The following is a 21,702-nucleotide window of genomic DNA, read 5'->3' on the forward strand; positions in this document are numbered from 1 at the left end:
GGGTAATTTTCATTTGAAAGTGAACTAATCCTTTAGGAGACCACTTTCAAAAACAAATCTTACCGACCCCAAATCTTTGAAAGGTAGTGTATCCAGTTTAGTGGTCATCATAGAAAAATATTTGACAGCTCAATGCTGTAATTGATCAATCAAGTGTTCCAGAGAACTGTGTTCATTATAAATTCATTTTAATGTAGCTCAGTAGAAATAGAATAAAAGAAAGAGGTTTACTGTCATAGTAAAACCATAGTGATTTGGAGAAATGGAGCCCATTTTTCCCCCCTGTATAAACAGGATATTTTTTCATATTATCTCTCTGGGGAGAAGGACGTAGATGTTTCATTTACTGTGTAGCTGTGCTTCAGACTTTCATTATGCGGCCTGTCAGTGAATGAAGCTGAGCTAAGCCTCCCACTCCTGAGGTGGTCTGTCTGTCTGTGTATCTGATCTCTCAAGGAGCTGAGGATTCATTTCGTAAGCTACAGTCTTTCACCATCTTATCTGTCTCTGTCATCCCTCTCTCATCTCTCTCTATTCCCTGTGGAGCACAGTGGGAGAAACCAGAGTAGAAAACTGTTTTGTATTATATAGAACTGTACTTTTACATCCAATCTGGGACACAATATTTTAAGTAAATGGATGTTTTTTTTTGTGTTGTTTTTTTTTTTTAAGAAAGTGGATGTTATGATTGTGTGTGTGTGTGTGTTTTTGTGTGAATTTGTCATTCATTCAACTTGTGTGTGTGGCTGGTTTGGCCTTGGTGTGTGTATAACAATGGGTGCAATGCACACTTTGTTTGTCACTGAAGGGTTTGGGGTTATCTCAGAGCTGTGGGTTCTTATCACATGTCCTTCAGTTGATGGGCCACACTTTTGTTAACAGCATGTAATGACCTCTATTCTTCTTTTCTCTATCTTTCTTCCTTTTGTTTTGTCACCGTTTCAGTCAGCCTACAGAGGATCTCCGGTTAGTGTAACCTTTCCTGTGACTGTCTATAATGTCTTTGATTGACACTATCGATTTTTGAATCAGGATCTCTACAAATCCTAACTATTATATTATATTATATTATATTATATTATATATTATATTATATTATATTATATTATATTATATTATATTATATTATATTATATATACAGGTGCTGGTCATATAATTAGAATATCATCAAAAAGTTGATTTATTTCACTAATTCCATTCAAAAAGTGAAACTTATATTATATTCATTCATTACACACAGACTGATATATTTCAAATGTTTATTTCTTTTAATTTTGATGATTATAACTGACAACTAAGGAAAATCCCAAATTCAGTATCTCAGAAAATTTGAATATTGTGAAAAGGTTCAATATTGAAGACACCTGGTGCCACACTCTAATCAGTTAATTAACTCAAAACACCTGCAAAGGCCTTTAAATGGTCTCTCAGTCTAGTTCTGAGGCTACACAATCATGGGGAAGACTGCTGACTTGACAGTTGTCCAAAAGACGACCATTGACACCTTGCACAAGGAGGGCAAGACACAAAAGGTCATTGCAAAAGAGGCTGGCTGTTCACAGAGCTCTGTGTCCAAGCACATTCATAGAGAGGTGAAGGGAAGGAAAAGATGTGGTAGAAAAAAGTGTACAAGCAATAGGGATAACTGCACACTGGAGAGGATTGTGAAACAAAACCCATTCAAAAATGTGGGGGAGATTCACAAAGAGTGGACTGCAGCTGGAGTCAGAGCTTCAAGAACCACTACGTGGACGTATGCAAGACATGGGTTTCCGCTGTCGTATTCCTTGTGTCAAGCCACTCTTGAACAACAGACAGCGTCAGAAGCATCTCGCCTGGGCTAAAGACAAAAAGGACTGGACTGCAAATCAGTGTCCTAGAGTCTGGAGGAAGAGAGGAGAGGCATACGATCCACGTTGCTTGAGGTCCAGTGTAAAGTTTCCACAGTCAGTGATGGTTTGGGGTGCCATGTCATCTGCTGGTGTTTGTCCACTGTGTTTTCTGAGGTCCAAGGTCAACGCAGCCGTATACCAGGAAGTTTTAGAGCACTTCATGCTTCCAGCTGCTGACCAACTTCATGGAGATGCAGATTTCATTTTCCAACAGGACTTGGCACCTGCACACAGTGCCAAAGCTACAAGTACCTGGTTTAAGGACCATGGTATCCCTGTTCTTATTTGGCCAGCAAACTCGCCTGACCTTAACCCCATAGAAAATCTATGGGGTATTGTGAAGAGGAAGATGCGATATGCCAGACCCAACAATGCAGAAGAGCTGAAGGCCACTATCAGAGCAACCTGGGCTCTCATAACACCTGAGCAGTGCCACAGACTGATCGACTCCATGCCACGCCGCATTGCTGCAGTAATTCAGGCAAAAGGAGCCCCAACTAAGTATTGAGTGCTGTACATGCTCATACTTTTCATGTTCATACTTTTCAGTTGGCCAAGATTTCTAAAAATCCTTTCTTTGTATTGGTCTTAAGTAATATTCTAATTTTCTGAGATACTGAATTTGGGATTTTCCTTAGTTGTCAGTTATAATCATCGAAATTAAAAGAAATAAACATTTGAAATATATCAGTCTGTGTGTAATGAATGAATATAATATACAAGTTTCACTTTTTGAATGGAATTATTGAAATAAATCAACTTTTTGATGATATTCTAATTATATGACCAGCACCTGTACTTCTGAAGCCATACAGTACAATATCTTGCTAGAAACTTGAGTCATTATTCACTAAAAATCTTGCTTGACAACCATGGTCACTATTCACTTTCAATGTATGAAAACATTAAACCAGAAGAATGAAAGTTTTATTGTTTTGAAATGAGTGTGAGTAAGTGACCCCCCCCCCACCTTTTTTTTGGATGAACTATGTATTTAAATATAATGGCTTGAGGTTTTTATTTTTTTGCTTAACAGATTAAGCTAGTTAACATCAACACAACAGATGTGGTAGATGGCAGACCTTCGATTGTGCTGGGGCTGATATGGACCATCATCTTATATTTCCAGGTAAAAAAGGAGAGGAAACATTTCAAAGCCTATTAATAATTCAAAGTTTAACAAAATCATAGAGTAACATTTTCAAAATTTCCTCTTCATCTTGTTCAGATAGAGGAGTTGACCAGTCATCTACCAGCCCTACAACCTCAATCTAGCAGCAACTCATCAGTAGAAAGTTCCAATAGCACTGAGACCAGCAGCCCGCCTGTCAAACGCAAGCCCCGCCTTTCATTTCAGGGCGGGGCCAAGAGAGCCCTGCTCAAATGGGTCCAGACCACTGCAACAAAGTAAGAACTGTATTGTTGATATGTGCCTGTGCGAGGCCTTGAATGAATATATTGTTCTTTGCTCTTGTAATCCCGTTTCCCTAAGTAAAGCATATGACTGCATTCTTCCAGGGTTTTGACATAATGTACATACTTACGCATGTGTTTACAGGAGATTGGGTCTCGATGTGAAGGATTTTGGCCCCAGCTGGCGCACAGGGGTGGCTTTTCATGCTGTCATCTTTGCTTTGCGACCCCATCTGGTTAACATGGAACATGTTTGGAGGAGACCTAACAGGGATAACCTTGAAGAGGCCTTCTCATTGGCTGAGAGAGAACTGGGCATCCCACGAATACTTGACCCTGAAGGTGAGATCAATCCTACAGAAAAATATAAATGCTTTTTATAGTGCCTGTTTTAAGTTTGCAGTTTTTGGTCACCTGAGAAGTATCCAATCCAATTCATGACTAGGGATTTGATGCAGAGTCTGTTTTTGATTTAAATTCTTGGAGTTTCAAAAATAAGCTGGTATATGTACAGGATACAAATGTGATTTTGGACTGTGTTGCACAAGGCTCTAAGCGCCAAATGCTTAAATTCTAATTAGCAGCACGCCACTCACAGAGGATGTGATTGATGAATTTTTAATGGTGGGGTTAAGTCTTAGACCTCCCAGACACCATCTGAGCTACCTCATGCTTCCTACCAGGAATCTGACAAATGAAGTTTGACATTTAAGCGATTAGTGGCCCATTAGCCATGGTAAAGCTGACTGAACAAATAGTAAACGGTGAGTCAAGGGACATTGTCAACCATGGATCTTTTGTAAAGGGAACCATCAATGAAGCCTCTGCCAGACAATGTCGACTTTATATCCCTGATTTTTCAGATATTGTACCTTGAAAAAGGTTAGAATTGAATCAGTTTCCACAAAAATCTTAGGCAGCACAACCGTTTTCAACATTTATAATAATAAGATATGTTATTGAGCACCGAATCAGCATATTAGAATGATTTCTGAAGGATCAGAATTCATTTTTGTCATCCCAGGAATAAATTACATTTTAAAACATATTAAAATAGAAAAGTGTATGTAAAATGTAAATATATGTTATACAGTGGTATATACAGACCAAAAATCCATAAATAGATATTCAAAAACTGTTTTTTAGAATTTTTAAATATTAAAAGAATCGTTACAATATAAAATGCATAAGAAATGTTTAGGTTTAATGTTTCTTGGTCTTGACAAACCATTGAACTAGCATTATATATATAAAAAAAGTTGCAATTACCCAAAAGAACATATTGTGCATATGATCTTTGAAATTTTAGTAGGTAATTTCATGGTGTGTTAAGCTGAATGATAATGCATGGATGCACAAAAACAGGAGATAGGAGGTAAAGCTAAAAGTAAGTGACTGTGACTGAAAAAAATCAATTAAATCAAATTTGCCACAGAACAATGAACCACAATGAGTGGGTAAAAATTCAAACAAAAGAAGATGGCAAACCTTCTTTTTGCAAAGAAAGGGAGCATTTGAATAGAGTTCGTTATTATGGGCCTCATCTGAACACAGGGATTCATTGCAGAACAAATAAATTGCTCCAACTTTTTAATATGTTTTAGATGTGGATGTGGATAAGCCAGATGAGAAGTCCATCATGACATATGTGGCACAGTTCCTGAAGCATCACCCAGACCGCCAAGAGATTGAGATTGGGCGGCCGCAAGAAGAGGTACTATAATATTTCTCATCCAACAATCAAACTTCAACCAGCTCTCCATTCACTGTATGTCTCATGGTCAGATGCCTTGGCTTTATACTATGTTTCTTAAATCTGTCACATCTCTCTACTCACCATTTTCTTAGACTATATCTCTTTCTTTATATTCCTCCCTTTGTTTCGTCCACTAATGTCTTCTTGTTTACATTCATTCCTTTTTGTCTCAAGTTTTATCTTGCTCCTCGAGCCATTGAGGAAATGTTAGAGGTACGTTTGCTCGTATAAAAACACATTATGCCTGCTTTGGCTGCTCCGCCACTATTTCCACCTGCTGCTGTGCCATGTAGTTTGAAATCCTTTCAGTAGTATTTTGCCTTCCTTTTCATCATGAGCGGTGCGATACTGTGTGAATCAGGTTTAATAACCCAGGGCATTGTACAGCTTTAATATGTCCCATATAATTTTACTCCCTTCACTATTACATTTGCATTACAACTGAAACTTTGGGTGACATTAACATGACAATAACGACCTTTGGCTTTTTTTTGGCTTTGCTTTGATACCGATATCCTGATGATTAACATTAGTAGCAGTCTTTAAAGAATAATAATGGTTCATAATCAAATCGAAGTGGTGAATTGATCCTGTCACCACCTGGTCCTTTTGTAGAAACTATTAGTTCTCTCATGCCACCGTCTGCTAGTGTTTCATAGTCACTGTAATTTAAACCATTTTTGCCTCTTTGTTATACATTTAAACTAAGACAATGTTAGGTTTTAATATTCCAGAGCATTGTATGCCTGTGACAGTATTCGTTTCTGGGAGGTGGGGAGAGGAGATCATGCGGCAGACGTTGGCAAGGTCATGATATAATCATTTTGATGACCCAAAGGCATTGCCTCATCGAGGATGCCAAAATGTAAGATGAGCGCCGGAAGAATAGGCTTAATTTCATTAGAATTAGCTGAACACTGCTCTCACTTTCTCGCTCTTGTTCCTAATTCATAATAGGGAGGGTAAATGTGTGTAAAATGATTAGTATCTCCCCCGCAGAGCTGATTTCTTGCTCCCCCGTGGAGAGGTTTGGGGCAGATCTGCACAATGGAGGAGAAGAACTCTGCAAACAGCAGGAGCACAAAGTCTGTGTTGGATTTATAAATGCAGCATTAGTGATGCATGTTTGAACAGCAAAATTGTATTGAGTCGAGGGTTTAAAGTGCATTAAATTACTTTAGGTAAGGAAATGATGAGCACAGAGCTCCCCAAGGGCCTTAAATCTTTGCAAATGTTTGCTTTTTGTCTTGTTTCTACAATCCTAACTAACTCAGTGCCCTTTTTTCTCTCAGAGGGAGCAGCGTAAGACACTGAGGGATCTAAAAGCGTGGGCAGATCAGTTGGAGAGAGACTGCGCTCAAGCCCAGAGGGATGGAGGAAGTCTTGGTGTGAAGTACCAGGTGAGCTCAGGGTCTCACTCAGTCATGAGATATCAACTGGATACCTGAGTTAAACTTTAGGAATCTTAGTTAGTGTTAAAGGTGCCATAGAACGTCTTTTTAAAAGATGTAATATAAGTCTAAGGTGTCCCCTGAATGTGTCTGTGAAGTTTCAGCTCAAAATACCCCATAGATTTTTTTTTATTCATTTTTTTAACTGCCGATTTTGGGGCATAATTAAATATGAGCCGATTTACGCTGCGGCCCCTTTAAATTCTCGTGCTCTCCGCCCACGGAGCTCGCGCTTGCCTTAAACAGTGCATAAACAAAGTTCACACAGCTAATATAACCCTCAAAATGGATCTTTACAAAGTGTTCGTCATGCAGCATGTCTAATCGCGTAAGTATGGTATTTATTTGGATGTTTACATTTGATTCTGAATGAGTTTGATGGTGCTCTGTGGCTAAAGCTAACATTACACACTGTTGGAGAGATTTATAAAGAATGAAGTTGTGTTTATGAATTATACAGACTGCAAGTGTTTAAAAATGAAAATAACGACAGTTTTGTCTCTGTGAATACAGTAATAAACGATGGTAACTTTAACCACTAACGAAACATTTAGAAAGACAATTTACAAATATCACTAAAAATATCATGATATCATGTCAGTTATTATTGCTCCATCTGCCATTTTTCGCTGTTGTCCTTGCTTGCTTACCTAGTCTGATGATTCAGCTGTGCTCATCCAGACGTCCTGCCCTTGTCTAATGCTTGAACATGAGCTGGCATATGCAAATATTGGGGGCGTACACCCCGACTGTTACGTAACAGTCGGTGTTATGTTGAGATTCGCCTGTTTTTCGGAGGTCTTTTAAACAAATGAGATTTATATAAGAAGGAGGAAACAATGGAGTTTGAGACTCACTGTATGTCATTTCCATGTACTGAACTCTTGCTATTTAATTATGCCAAGATAAATTTAATTTTTAATTCTAGGGCACCTTTAAGTGATATCAGTTTTTAAATGGCCACTGTTGATACCGATGTCCAAGAAAGCAGCTTGGCTGTTGTTCGAAGTAGTACTGATATACGGTGGTGTCCCAAAGTCTAAATTACTAGTAAAAATGCTTCTATTTTGTGTTTTTTGTAAATTAATAGAACTGTTTTCGTTATAAATAATAAAATCAGCAGCTGGAAACTAAATTCAGAATTCTTACAGAGCTCCAGACTGTGACAAAAATGGTCACAAATGAGTCTTTTAAAATGAATCAGATTCATTCAGTTAGTGAATCATGCTTTTGAACACCCATCGTAATGAAGCGATTCTGTGATTTGTCATTTCAGGGGCCAATGGCATCCTTTTTTGCCTTAGTAGCCTATTTGGTATTTAGCCCTTTTGTTTTAATGACATAAGCACTTGAGCTACAAGTACATGCTCTATACAATCATTTAAATACTTGGGGTCAGTAATACGTTTTCTTTTGAAAGACATGAATACTTTTAGCAAGGATGCATTAAACTGATCAAAAATGACAGAAATGACTTTTACATTGTTGCTTTTTTGAAATTCTGTTTCAAATAAATGCTGTTCTTTTGAACTTTCTATTGAAACCTAAAAAAAAATCATGATTTCCAACAATATTAAAGAGATCGTTCATCTTCGGAACACAAATTAAGATATTTTTGATAAAAATCCGATGACTCAGTAAGGCCTGCATTGACAGCAAGACAATTAACACTTTCAATGCCCAGAAAGCTACTAAAGACGTATTTAAAACAGTTCATGTGACTACTGTGGTTCAACCTTAACATTATAAAGTGTACTCTTTGTGCGCCAAAAAAACAAAATAACGACTTCATTCAACAATATCTAGTGATGGGCGATTTCAAAACACTGCTTCATGAAGCTTTGAAACTTAATGAATGTTTTGTTTCGAATCAGTGGTTCGGAGTGTGTATCAAACTGCCAAAGTCACATGATTTCAGTAAATGAGGCCTCGTTGCGTCATGTGTTTAGAAATTTCAGTGGTTCACCGCTATTGCAGGGCCCACTCCCAGATATTTGCTTAGGGCCCCCAGTAACCTAAACACGACTCTGATAATGAGAAATGTCTCTTGAACAGCAAATTAAGATATTAGAATGATTTTTGAAGGATCATGTGACACTATTATAATAATTTCACAATATTACTGCTATGTTTTTGATCAAATAATGTGGCTTTGGTGAGCATTAAGAGGCTTCTTTCAAAAATCTTCCCAATCCCAAACTTTTGAATAGTATTGATTGGAATTTTCAGTGTGGTCTCAGACTTTTGGACACCACTGTGTGTATAATAATCATCATTCTGTGTAAGAAAAATGGAAAAATGTGAAAAATATAGTAGATCCCAGACAAAACATTGGTTGCTCAACACACCCACATACAGACAACGCTAATATACATTAGAGCTGAGAGCTCTCGTTGCTTTCATAATCACGGGCACTACACACCAGTGAAGCGACGTCTGTCGCGCCCACGGATATGTTCCATATTCAGAAGAGTCTGAGCTCTAGCAGGGACCGCATGGGTAGAGAGAAAGTGGAAAATTGGAGCCCATTATTGCATGAATACATGCATGTGCAATTTGGCTGTTTAAATTCTTTTTCAGCTTTTGGCATGTGTCTCTTTCTCTCTTCCTCTTGCTTTGTCATTTTTTGGACAGGTTGTGTTATCTTGCTGTCGCTCTCATATTAGCATTACATTGGGCATTATTTGAATATTCTGAATTTAATAATTTAATTTCCAGTAGTTCTCTCTTTCATTCACTCACTCGCGCTCTCTTTCACTCAGACGTTCAAGCGTTATCGTGTACAGTTTGAGGTGCAGAGAAGACAAGTGGAGACATGTGTTCAGTCCACTCAGAAGGACGGCAAGCTGACTGCAGATCAGGCTCTGGTCAAACAGGCCTGGGAGAGACTGTCTGCAAGGGTCAGATACACCATAGATTTTAATTATTTTTATAAGAAGATAATTACATACAAATTCATGCAGTTATTTTTCTTGTCTGCAGCTTTTGGATTGGCATCTACAGCTGGATAGTGGTTTGCCACATCCTCTGGGTGAAGTTGGTGTGTATTTACACAAAGCAGAGAAGATCCTACGAGAGGAGCTGGTCCCTCAGCAGGCCCATGATGAAACCGCAAAAGCCATTCACAAAAAGCGACTACACGACCAGGTAAAACAGGATGAGAAAGTCTGTGTTTGTCTGTATGAATGTGTATGAGGTATTGGAGAATGGATGAATGAATGAGAATCTATTAATGAGTAACAAGACCAGCAGAACCTTCACTTTCTCCCTTTAACATGAATCCTGGATCTTACATTTTGGTTGTGCAGGAGATCTTAAGGCTTCTTGAAAGACACAAGCAGACCTTGCAGTTAATCCACAGAGACAGATGTGTTAATAAAGTCCCCATTCCCATAGAACAACTGCAAGACATGGCAGAGAGGTAAAAAACAGATAAAAGAGATTCAATTTATAATTGCAATTAAAATTCAATTTGCAATGGCTATAAATAAAACTTTGTATAAATTGTATTATATTATATTATATTATATTATATTATATTATATTATATTATATTATATTATATTATATTATATTATATTATATTATATTATATTATATTATATTATATTATATTATATTATATTATATTATATTAACCTGTTTTTATTGAACTGCTTTCAGATTAAACTACATATCTACCTCCTCACACATTCACTTGAGCAAACTGGAATTCTGGGAGATGAAATATGGTATGCTAGCATTTTTGACACTAGCTGAGTCAAAGCTGAAATCCTGGATCATTAAATATGGGCGACTGGAGTCAATGGAGCTTCTTCTACAGAGCTATGGTGTAAGTTTACAAACCATTTTTCGTTCAGCTCCTCCATTGCCTAACCATACAAATACGTTTTCATACATAGTAGTCTTTGAGGCCATTCCATAAAATGCAGTATAGCCTAAGATCTCTTAAAGATACTAATTACTCTGATTGCACGACTAAATGATCTCTCTGCGTCTCTAGTCTTTTGTGGAGGGACAGCAGTTCTTTGAGAAGTATGAATCCAGCCACCAGGCTCTGATACAAGCTGCTGAGCTCTACATTAAAGCAGACAGCTCAGGTATGCTTCATATTCTGAATAATTTTGTGTTGACTGTTAAATGATAGTTTGGTAACAGCACTACAACTTCTAGCAGTGGTTTTCGTCTTGGTGTTTCACTGTGCAATTACTTCTTTTTCTCATCACTTTTTATGAGACTCATCAAATCTAGCAAAATTTATTTATTTATATATTTTTTATTATAGAGGAAATGGGGAAGAGGGGGGCATTCCATATCGATTTTGATCCTGGACCCCATGAATTTTAGCAGTATTGCGGCCTTGGGTGAATAAAAAAAAAAAATGTATTTGTAATGTACAAATCATATCATGGCTTGGCAGATAAAGGCAGTTTTTTAAAGCAAATCCTTCAAATTTCAGCATCTCTGTGTCCAGAGGGCAGAATGATAGCAGCTCACCTTGTTTCACCCTCAGTGAGTTTAATCCTTGTGGACTCAGTAGTCAATCAGTCTGTGCCTATAGCATCTTCCTGCTTTAACTGTCTGTCTCTCGTTCTCTCTCTCTCTTTCATTGTTGCTCCTTTCCTTTTGGTTTTTCTTTCTCTTTCTATGCTCATTCCTCTCTCCTCGGGCTACTGGTAAATGAGGTTTTCCCAGGCACAGAACTCAAAAGGGAATTCCAGTCCATTAGTGCAGATACTGTATTCTAATTGGGTTTCTCTGGGCAGTAGACTGCCAACATGTTGCTTTGTCCATGCCTAAGGCAACCTCAACATAGGGGTGGTCTTTGTTTTATATATCTGAAGTGGGATTGGAAGATCACAAAATAGGTCTTCCTGAAGCCAATCACATCTTATCACGGTGGTTTATTGCAGCTCTACTCAACTCGTAGGTTGCAACACAAAACTGGGTCAGTGGTATGTTCTGAAAGTGTTGTAGACAGAATATTCTTATATTATATTATATTATATTATATTATATTATATTATATTATATTATATTATATTATATTATATTATACTATATTATATTATATTATATTATATTATATTATATTATATTATATACATTTTTGTTATTGTTAACTAAAACTATTTTTTTTTTTCGTTAATGAGGCTGAAATAAAATAAAAAAAATAAATATGAAATGAAAATTGAAGTACTAAAATTACTAAAACTGAAAGAAAAGAAATTTGAATCTAAACAGAATTATGAAAACTAAAACATAAACTAAAACTGAAAATATTAAAGCTGAATCAAAATGTTATTAAATACTATAATAGTATATAAATAATACTAAAATAACAGTGTATATTTTAAAAGGGGGAAAAATATGTTAAATGCATATAATAATATGCAGTTAACCATAAAATCTTATGATTAAGATATAAGATAGCAATAATAATTAAGATAGTGAAATAAATAGGTTTAGCAGCTTTTAAGGATTTATTATTATTTATTTGTTTGTAAGTGCTAGTACTAATATTAGTATTAGATTTATTATTACATATTTATGAGTACTTTTATGAATCTGCTCTGCTTTTGTATGTCATGTTTTGACATTTTAGTTGAGGGAGAGGTAAAGCTCTTCATGCGAGAGGTGTCTGATCAGTGGAGGAGTCTGTCAGTGGAGGTGCGAAGCGTCAGGTCCATGCTGGAGGAGGTGCAGTGTAACTGGTTGAGGTACAACAGCTGCGTGGCCTCATTGCAGGCCTGGCTGGAGGACGCTCAGGGGGCTCTCAGACAACCTGAGAACACCAAACGGGTGAGACAACCACATATATGGAAGGCATGTCTCTAAAAATAACTAGTACGGTTTTGTTTATAATACATTCTTATCCTCTTTTGTTTTTGCAGGAGTTTTTTCGTAACCTTCCACACTGGATGGACCAGCACGCTGCTATGAACGATGCAGGCAACTTTCTGATTGAGACCTGTGATGAAACAGTGACACGTGATGTAAAGCATCAGCTTCTGCTTCTCAATGGAAGATGGAGGGAGCTGTTTCTTAAAGTCAAACAGGTGAACAAACGTTCTCACTCATATGTAAGACAAGAAGCTGGTCAGTTTAAAGGGGTCAGTTAATACAGTGTTATACAGTGTTCACTCAAAAATGTAAATTCTGTCACTATGGGCCCTATTTTAACGATCTAAGTGCATGGTCTAAAGCGCATGGTGAAGGTGCACTTGGGGCGTGTTCGAATCCACTTTTGATAGTTTAACGATGAAAAAAATGGTCGGTGCGCCAGGCGCAAGGTCCTAAAGTCCTAATGTACCTAATGTCTTAAAGGGATAGTTCACCCAAAAAAGAAATTTTTATGTTTATCTGCTTACCCCCAGCGCATCCAAGATGTAGGTGACTTTGTTTCTTCAGTCAAACACAAATGATGATTTTTAACTCCAACCGTTGCCGTCTGTCAGTCAAATAATGCTAGTGGATGGGAACTTCTACTATAAGAGTAAATAAAACTTGCATAGACAAGTCCAAATTAAACCCTGCGGCCCGTGATGAAGACACGAAACGATCGGTTTGTGCGAGAAACCGAACAGTATTTATATGATTTTTTTACCTCTAATACACCACTATGTCCAACTGCGTTCAGCGCTTGGTTAGTGAGGTCTGATCGCGCTCTGACAACGGCAGTGATGTCTCGTGCTTTGCTTCAATGAGTGCAAGACATTACTTCCACTGTCAGAGCGCGATCAGATCTCACTAACCGAGTGCTGAACGCAGTTGGACATTGTGGTGTATTAGAGGTAAAAAATTATATAAATACTGTTCGGTTTCTCGCACAAACTGATTGTTTCGTGTCTTAGGACATCAGTGTGTCGTCACGAGCCGCAGGGTTTAATTTGGATTTGTCTATGCAAGTTTTATTTACTCTTATAATAGAAGTTCCCATTCACTAGCATTATTTGACTGACAGACGGCAACGGTTGGAGTTAAAAATCATCATTTGTGTTTGACTGAAGAAACAAAGTCACCTACATCTTGGATGCGCTGGGGGGTAAGCAGATAAACATCGAATTTTCATTTTTGGGTGAACTATACCTTTAATGAGTCATGGGTGTGTTTTGGGCGTAACGTCCAATAAACCAATCAGAGTGTCATCTCCCATTCCCTTTAAAAGCCAGGTGCGCTTGCACCATGGTGAATTGCTATTTACGTGGCAGAATATAGACACCCTCAACCTGACGAATCAGTTTAAATACATCTGTGTATTTCCACAATTGGTCAAATAATTAGCCAATTTCATTCGTCATTACTGCAAATAGGTAATTCTCCATTACTATCCTTTATGACATGTAGGCATTTTTATCTTTATGTACACAATAATAATCTTTTACATTGTAATACTTTTATTTTTAATATTTGGTGCATATTACTTACACGCTCTTTAAATAACAAAAAAATACTGTGACTTTAGACTAGGTTTTTGTTGGTCAATGGCACGGTCGTTTTCAGTTGCCTCCAAATAGCAACACGCCAACAATGCACTAGTTCTGTGTTTCATGGAAGAAAGAAAGTCATATGTGGTTCATATTTAAAAGAACCATTTCTTTAATTATAAAATCTTTTTTTCTCTTTTTCAGTACGCTCGTCTTCCTGAGACTCATAATGTAAGGACACACCAGGACGTCAGCACAGACATACAAGAGTTTCTGGACACTTCCATTACCAAACTTACCTCACCACTTCAAGTGTCATTGTTGGATGTCAAAGCCTATATGCAGGATGTTGAGGTAAAAAGGTTTCAGCATTCTCTGTATTTGAGTGTGTTGTTAAATCTTTTTCTCTATATGTGCGATTGGCCACTCAGAAATGATAAATGTAAGACTTGCCAATTTTAAGTTTCACCTAAGCCTTCTGATATAATTTACATACATATTGTAGGACATGAAGCACAGGCTGCCTGCTGTGGAAACACAATATAAGGTGGCTGCTCGCTCTGCACAGCTTCTGGCCAAAGACTCTGTTCATGGTGGTGGAACTAAAGCACTTTCTTCTACTATAACAACAACTGAAGCACAGCTCCACAAGGTTTGTGCAATGTTGCTAACTTGAATTATATTATTAAAGGTGCCCTAGATTCAAAAATTGAATTTACCTCGGCATAGTTAAATAACAAGATTTCAGTACATGGAAAAGACATACAGTGAGTCTCAAACTCCATTGTTTCCTCCTTCTTATATAAATCTCACTTGTTTAAAAGACCTCTGAAGAACAGGCGAATCTCAACATAACACTGACTGTTACGTAACATTTGGGGTGTACGCCCCCAATATTTGCATATGCCAGCCCATGTTCCCAACATTATGAAAGGTATTAGACAAGGGCAGCCAGTATTAACGTCTGGATGTGCACAGCTGAATCAACAGACTAGGTAAGCAAGCAAGGACAATAGCAAAAAATGGCAGATGGAGCAATAATAACTGACATGATCCATGATATCATGATATTTTTTGTGATATTTGTAAATTGTCTTTCTAAATGTTTCGTTAGCATGTTGCTAATGTACCATCGTTTCTTACTGTATTCGTGGAGACGAGCCGTTGCTATTTTCATTTTTAAACACTTGCAGTCTGTATAATGCATAAACACAACTTCATTCTTTATAAATCTCTCCAACAGTGTAGCATTAGCCGTTAGCCACGGAGCATAGCCTCAAACTCATTCAGAGTCAATGTAAACATCAAAATAAACACTGTACTTACTCGATTAGACATGCTGCATGACGAACACTTTGTAAAGATCCATTTTGAGGGTTATATTAGCTGTGTGAACTTTTTTTATGTTCTTTAAGGCAAGCGCGAGCTCTTGGGGCGTGGAGCACGAGATTTAAAGGGCCACACACCCTGAATCGGCTCATTCCTAATTATGCCCCAAAATAGGCAGTTAAAAAAATGAATTAAAAAAAATCTATGGGGTATTTTGAGCTGAAACTTCACAGACACATTCAGGGGACACCTTAGACTTATATTACATCTTTTAAAAAAAAGTTCTAGGGCACCTTTAATTAAATAATTTCTATCTGAAAGTGAAAGTGAATAGTAACCACAGGCTTTCTTACTAAAAAAGCATCAAGAAACATGACATGGTATGGCTGAGGATTACTTTGAATGCAAGTCATTTGGTCCACTTTATGCTACTTGCTATCAGTTTCGGAGCTTGACTGCCTCTGGTCACCATTTACTTACATTATAAAATGTCTGCTTCTGTATTCTGAAAAATAAAAAAGACCAGATAAATTTGGAATGATCTAAGTCATATCATATGGTTTTCATTTGACATATGTCTGGTAATAAATTATGTGTAATTGTTTGTTTTTATCCTTACAGCTGAAAGAAAAGTGTCCTTTAATTTTGAGGGAGTGTCAGGCTCTATTTCCTCTGTTAGAGGAGCTAGAAAAACAAATCTCAGCTTTCTACCAGACAGCAGAGCACGCTGGACACATCATCACCCAGCAACACAACCTGGAAATGTGCCAGGTCAGTACAGACCACTGGAAGGAAAAGATTATCAGACCATGAATAATACAGTGTGGAGAAACAGTAATGATGTGACAAATAATAAGTGGCTGTCTTTTGTAATTCCACAAGAATTCAATAAGGAAAAGATCCCTGATTGTATCAGTGTGAACTAGAATTGATCTCTGTGTTAATTTTTGTTTTATTCATTTTTTGCAGGAGCTACAAACTCAGCAGCAGACCTGTAAGCGTTGTGTTTGTGCTATGGAGCGCAGTTACCTGTCTCTACAGAGGGCGCTGTGCTGTGCGAAATCCCTACACAATTTTGACATGTCTCTTCTGCAGAACAGAGTGACAGAGATTCAGACCACCGCACAGGTCAGACTACATTACAGCTCTGCAATAAAATATTCATACACTACCATTTAAAAAATTCGGGTTCAGTAAGATTTTTGTAAAGAAATTAATATTTTTATTCAGCAAATTATTTAAACGTGACAATAAACAAAATAAAAAAGCACCATAAAAGTGGTCCATATGACTCCTGTGCTATAATCCCAAAGCAATACAAAATTTAAGGCAGTCTTCATTGAAAATCTTCACCTCTGCTGCATCTCTTCTTTAACTCTTGCTTGATTTCCACAAAAGTAACTATTTGATAAAAGAGATATAGTTTGGATTTGTCCATCAACTTCAGAGCTGATGGAGTATCTGTGTTGTACTCTGATCAGGCTTTGATGCAGGAGGCTTTAGAGTGGAGGCAGGTTGCGGAGACTAACGGCAACCTCATGCGGAGGTTTGAGGAGTCTCGTGCTGACCTGGAGAAGGCGCTGCGTGTGGGCCAGGCCTGTTTAAAGGAAAGGGGAGACCCAGATGAGCTGTTCCGCAAACATAATGTACGTCAATAATGTCTTAATCGGCGAACCCTTCAAACATGTTTATCTTGTCCTGTTCTTCTAATTAAGTGTGTAATTATTTGCTCAGGAGTTCTTTGGACGACTAGACCAGCACATTTTAAGTGCTTATTTAAAGGCGTGCGATGACCTCACTGATATCATTTCCGAGGAAGATCAACAGAGTCTGCGAGAGACGGTCAGAAGACTTCACAAGCAATGGAAGGTCAGTTGGAAGGTCAAAAATGGTGAAAATTTAGACAAGTTAACAGGAAAATCTCCTAAAGGATTCCTCACGATGCATTTTCTTCCTCCCAGGACATTCAAGCCGAGGCTCCATCCCATCTGCTCAGACTCCGGGTGGAAAAAGAGAGGCGTTTGGTGATGTCCACATTACAGGAGTGTAGGACAGAGCTGAAAAGGGAGGACAAAGCCCTGCTCACAGCCGGCAGTGAAAGAATGATCAAAGAACACAGGGTGAGATATAGCAGATAAAGAAAAGATCATGCAAGTTAAATTTCATGACCTGGGAGTTATCTATTCGATCTGTTTGTGTGTCTTTATAGGCATTTTTCAGACAGAAAAACCCACTTTCTGCATGTGAGAAGCGACTAAAGACAATGGAGCATCTCTGTCAGGATCTTCCAGAAAATGACCTAGGCTATAAAACATTGGAGGAAACCAGAGATCATCTTTCAGAGGTCAGGGGTTTAGTAGAGCGAATGCACTTGAGACTACAACAGCACCCCGATAAATGGAGAGAGTGGCATGCCAGGTGAGATGCAAATATTTAATGCTTAAATGGAACACATTACAGGACAAATTCTGTCCATGCTATGATTTCCAACAGATTTTTCCCTAAAATCAGCACAGAAATGCAGAACGGTGTAAATTGTATGGGAACTCTGATGGAAACTTTGATGGTCAAGCTTGTCGATCTGTCAAGTCTTTCTGATAAGGCTAGTTTAATAAGAAAAGTTAGTTAAGCTAAGCTACTGTTGGTTAAGAAGCCTGGTAGGGACCCAGCACATCAACATCCAAAACAGCCCATGTGAAAAAGAAGTACACTTTAGCATAATTTATAAAGAAAACCTATTAGAGAAATAATATAGTTTAACAGAATAAACTAAAATGCTAACGGAACGTAAAGTTTTTGGACACTTGCAATTAAATGAAAATGTATTATAATTTGAATTTATATGAAATGCAATTTACTGAACTTTTTTTTAACCTACTTAAGTAGGACTTAAGTACATTTTATATGTAATTAATTTTTACAATTACTAAAATATTGTACTTGTACAAGCATTTATTGTAAAATAAAATATACTTTAATGTCATTTCTGTTGAAACATGTATTTAAATATATTTGTAATTACGCATTTGTAATGAAGTTGCAATATAGTAAATTTAAAATATAATAACTTTAAATGTAACATTGAATAACACACTACAGTTAAAATTACATTTGCTTTAGCATCAAAATAAGTGTACTTATTTAAAACACAACAAAAGTTTATTAAAACAATGATTTAAAATGTACTTTAAAATGAAAACGTTTAATTTAGCATTATTACAAAGGTCACTTAAGTGTACTTAAGTGTTTTAAAGGTGCCCTAGAATTAAAAATTGAATTTACCTTGGCATAGTTGCATAACAAGAGTTCAGTACATGGAAATGACATACAGTGAATCTCAAACAACATTGTTTCCTCCTTCTTATATAAATCTCATTTGTTTAAAAGACCTGCGAAAAACAGGCGAATCTAAACTTAACACAGACTGTTACGTAACAGTCATTAATATGTACGCCCCCAATATTTGCATATGCCAGCTCATGTTCAAGGCATTAGACAAGGGCAGGCAGTATTAACGTCTGGAGCTGTGCACAGCTGAATCATCAGACTAGGTAAGCAAGCAAGAACAATAGCGAAAAATGTCAGATGGAGCAATAATAACTGACATGATTCATGATATCATGATATGATATTTTTAGTGATATTTGTGAATGGTCTTTATAAATGTTTTGTTAGCATGTTGCTAATGTACTGTTAAATGTGGTTAAAGTTACCATCGTTTCTTACTGTATTCACGGAGACAAGACTGTCGTTATTTTCATTTTTAAACACTTGCAGTCTGCATAATTCATAAACACAACTTCATTCTTTATAAATCTCTCTAACAGTGTGTAATGTTAGCTTTAGCCACGGAGCACTATCAAACTCATTCAGAATCAAATGTAAACATCCAAATAAATACCATACTTACGCGATTAGACATGCTGCATGACCAACACTTTGTAAAGATCCATTTTGAGGGTTATATTAGCTGTTTGAACTTTGTTTATGCTGTTAAAGGCAAGCGCGAGCTCCGGGGGTGGGGAGCACGAGATTTAAAGGGTCCGCAGCCTGAATCGGCGCATATTTAATGATGCCCCAAAATAGGCAGTTAAAAAAATGAATAAAAGAAAATCTATGGGGTATTTTGAGCTGAAACTTCACAGACACATTCAGGGGACACCTTAGACTTATATTACATCTTTTAAAAAGACGTTCTACAGCACCTTTAAGAAACATAGTCATGAAAGGGTACTTTCTTTATGTACATTTAAGTGGCCATTTATTTACCTGCATGTACAGTTTTTAAAAATATACTTTGAAGTAAACTACAAGTGCACATTCAGTACAGTTGAGTACATTTCTTTTTCACAAGAGACAACATGCTGTTGAGTAAGTTGTTTTTTTTGTTGTTGTTGTTTTTGATTGATTGATTTATTTTTTCTTTGCTGTGCTCCAGGTTTAGTGAGCTGTCTGGATGGCTTCTCTCCCAGCAGACGATGCAAATTGGTGCTGAAATCTCCTCTGTCCAGGTAAGCTCACCCCAAATCTGTGATTTGTGCTCATTTGCATGCTGTATACAGTATGTGTATGCAAACCACTGTCTGTTATGTGACTTCAGCTGACCTCGCTCTCCTTCCCTCTGCAGATGCAGCGTCGGGCGGTAAAGGCTCAGGGCGAGACCCTGGATTGGCTCAAAGCTCGTCTTGCTGTGCTGGAGGAGATAAGTCCTGAGAGTGAGGTTCACGCACAGAGAGCTGCTCTTGAAAAACTTAAACAACAGTTTTCTGCACTGCTGCTGTCTCTGTCTGAGGTGAAGAGTGGTTCTCATGTCCGCTAGTTTAAATGCAAGGTGTACTGTTGCCAGTCCCCCTCTTTGCTCATGGGAAAATGTCATGTGCCATGTTCACATTGGAAAGAAAATGTGTGCAAGAAAATTTTATGCAAATGTTAATATGTGGCTATTAGAATAAAATTCTCTATGTGCATATTTCATATCATCTGCAGGAACTTTTTATTGTACTGTGGCTTTACTGTTTGACATTTTGCATTGATGCTATTTTGCATGGTTAAAATCTTTTACTGTTTTCTCAGGATGCTCCCGTTGCTGTGGCCAATGAAGGGAACATAAAGACTGGAAAGGAGGTGAAGGAGGAGGAGGTGATTCAGACGGACGAGCACAGAAGAATACTGAATGCAGAAAATATAACAGAAGCCAAACAGCTGCTCCTCATTCACCAGGTAGGGACTGTAGAATTCATTGCGTTGACACATATAATGCAATAGACATGATGAATCTTATCAATTTTATTTGCTAATCTGATTGCTGTGAATAAGTGATTCTTTCCCGTGCATAATATTCCAAGGGGTGAATGTAAGGATCATTTATTAATTTTTTTCCTTTCCTTCTATTTTTCCCCTTCTCTTTATTGTCTGTCGATTTTTCATGGTGTGTACTCAGCAAAATCTGAAGGCACAGGAAGCAAAAGAGACGGATGTGAGATCTCAAGGTAATTTCTGCAAAGAAGACTGGGCAGCTAAGGAGAAACACCTGCAGGTAACACTTTCAGTCAAATGATATTTACACACATGCCATATTATAATTCAGTTTATTCCCTCTAAAGTGTCTGTAAAAACTGTTCAGAAAGCTCTCCATATGTTAGCTCATAGCAATTTAGCTACATAGGCAGGATCTTAACTGTTATTAAACCTCATAAATGACTGACTTCCAGTGTTGCAACAAATAGCACTCCTCATTTTAGACTCGACTCTCAGTCAGTTTGACGTTAGTATGTTGCTATGCTAACAGCGATACTCTATGAAGAAAACAGATACACACTAATATTTGGTATAAAATACATGTTTTGTTACGATTTATATTTTTTGTACACTTTTAATGTGTTGTATGAAATATAAGTATCATTATAAGCATTTCTCTCACCAAGTCCACCATCTTGTATTTAGTATTTAACTGAGCTCATTGCAATGCATACTGGGATTGCCCTCTCCATGAAGGAACCATGTGATGCTACTTTAGAATCTGGCCAAAGCAGTGGTTCTCAGGGGAGGCCTCAGAAAACTTCCAAGGGGCCTCAAGATGACTTAAAATGATCTAAAGAAAATGAAGAATAAAAAAAATAATAAGATAAAACAAGCATTAAATTAGGCTAAAGCAACTAAAAATCAAGATTTTTTTCAACCTCGACACCTTCTTTGAAGAACCAGGTTTCCCTGTGTTGGGGATAATACATTACAAGTAATGTGAGTTAATTACTTTTTCCAAGTAACTAGTAAAGTAATGCATTACTTTTAAATTTTCAACAAAATATCTGAATTATTTTTTTTTTCAAATAAGTAACGCAAATTACTTTGTTTTCCCATTTATTGAATGACACCTCTCTTGTCCACATGTTGAGAGAAACCAGGAGAAAGTGCAGAGGTGTTGTATTGTGCT

General features: G+C 37.3%; 1 protein-coding gene across 1 annotated transcript in view; it reads left to right on the top strand.

Moving 5' to 3' along the window:
• Positions 1-21,702, top strand: part of syne1a (spectrin repeat containing, nuclear envelope 1a) — a 160,053-nt gene that overhangs the window by 37,242 nt on the left and 101,109 nt on the right. The window contains exons 7-30 of the mRNA XM_048206457.1: positions 2,930-3,022; positions 3,122-3,300; positions 3,452-3,648; positions 4,911-5,020; positions 6,355-6,462; positions 9,276-9,413; positions 9,496-9,660; positions 9,822-9,934; positions 10,177-10,345; positions 10,517-10,613; positions 12,119-12,315; positions 12,408-12,572; positions 14,145-14,294; positions 14,446-14,592; positions 15,891-16,040; positions 16,239-16,397; positions 16,751-16,915; positions 17,004-17,138; positions 17,231-17,389; positions 17,479-17,687; positions 19,708-19,780; positions 19,897-20,061; positions 20,343-20,489; positions 20,710-20,805. Coding sequence (XP_048062414.1) covers positions 2,930-3,022; positions 3,122-3,300; positions 3,452-3,648; positions 4,911-5,020; positions 6,355-6,462; positions 9,276-9,413; positions 9,496-9,660; positions 9,822-9,934; positions 10,177-10,345; positions 10,517-10,613; positions 12,119-12,315; positions 12,408-12,572; positions 14,145-14,294; positions 14,446-14,592; positions 15,891-16,040; positions 16,239-16,397; positions 16,751-16,915; positions 17,004-17,138; positions 17,231-17,389; positions 17,479-17,687; positions 19,708-19,780; positions 19,897-20,061; positions 20,343-20,489; positions 20,710-20,805 — 3,486 coding nt within the window. The remainder of the gene's footprint in view (positions 1-2,929; positions 3,023-3,121; positions 3,301-3,451; positions 3,649-4,910; positions 5,021-6,354; positions 6,463-9,275; positions 9,414-9,495; positions 9,661-9,821; positions 9,935-10,176; positions 10,346-10,516; positions 10,614-12,118; positions 12,316-12,407; positions 12,573-14,144; positions 14,295-14,445; positions 14,593-15,890; positions 16,041-16,238; positions 16,398-16,750; positions 16,916-17,003; positions 17,139-17,230; positions 17,390-17,478; positions 17,688-19,707; positions 19,781-19,896; positions 20,062-20,342; positions 20,490-20,709; positions 20,806-21,702) is intronic.

The sequence above is a fragment of the Megalobrama amblycephala genome, linkage group LG11 (genome assembly GCF_018812025.1).
Source record: "Megalobrama amblycephala isolate DHTTF-2021 linkage group LG11, ASM1881202v1, whole genome shotgun sequence".
Lineage (NCBI taxonomy): Eukaryota > Metazoa > Chordata > Actinopteri > Cypriniformes > Xenocyprididae > Megalobrama > Megalobrama amblycephala.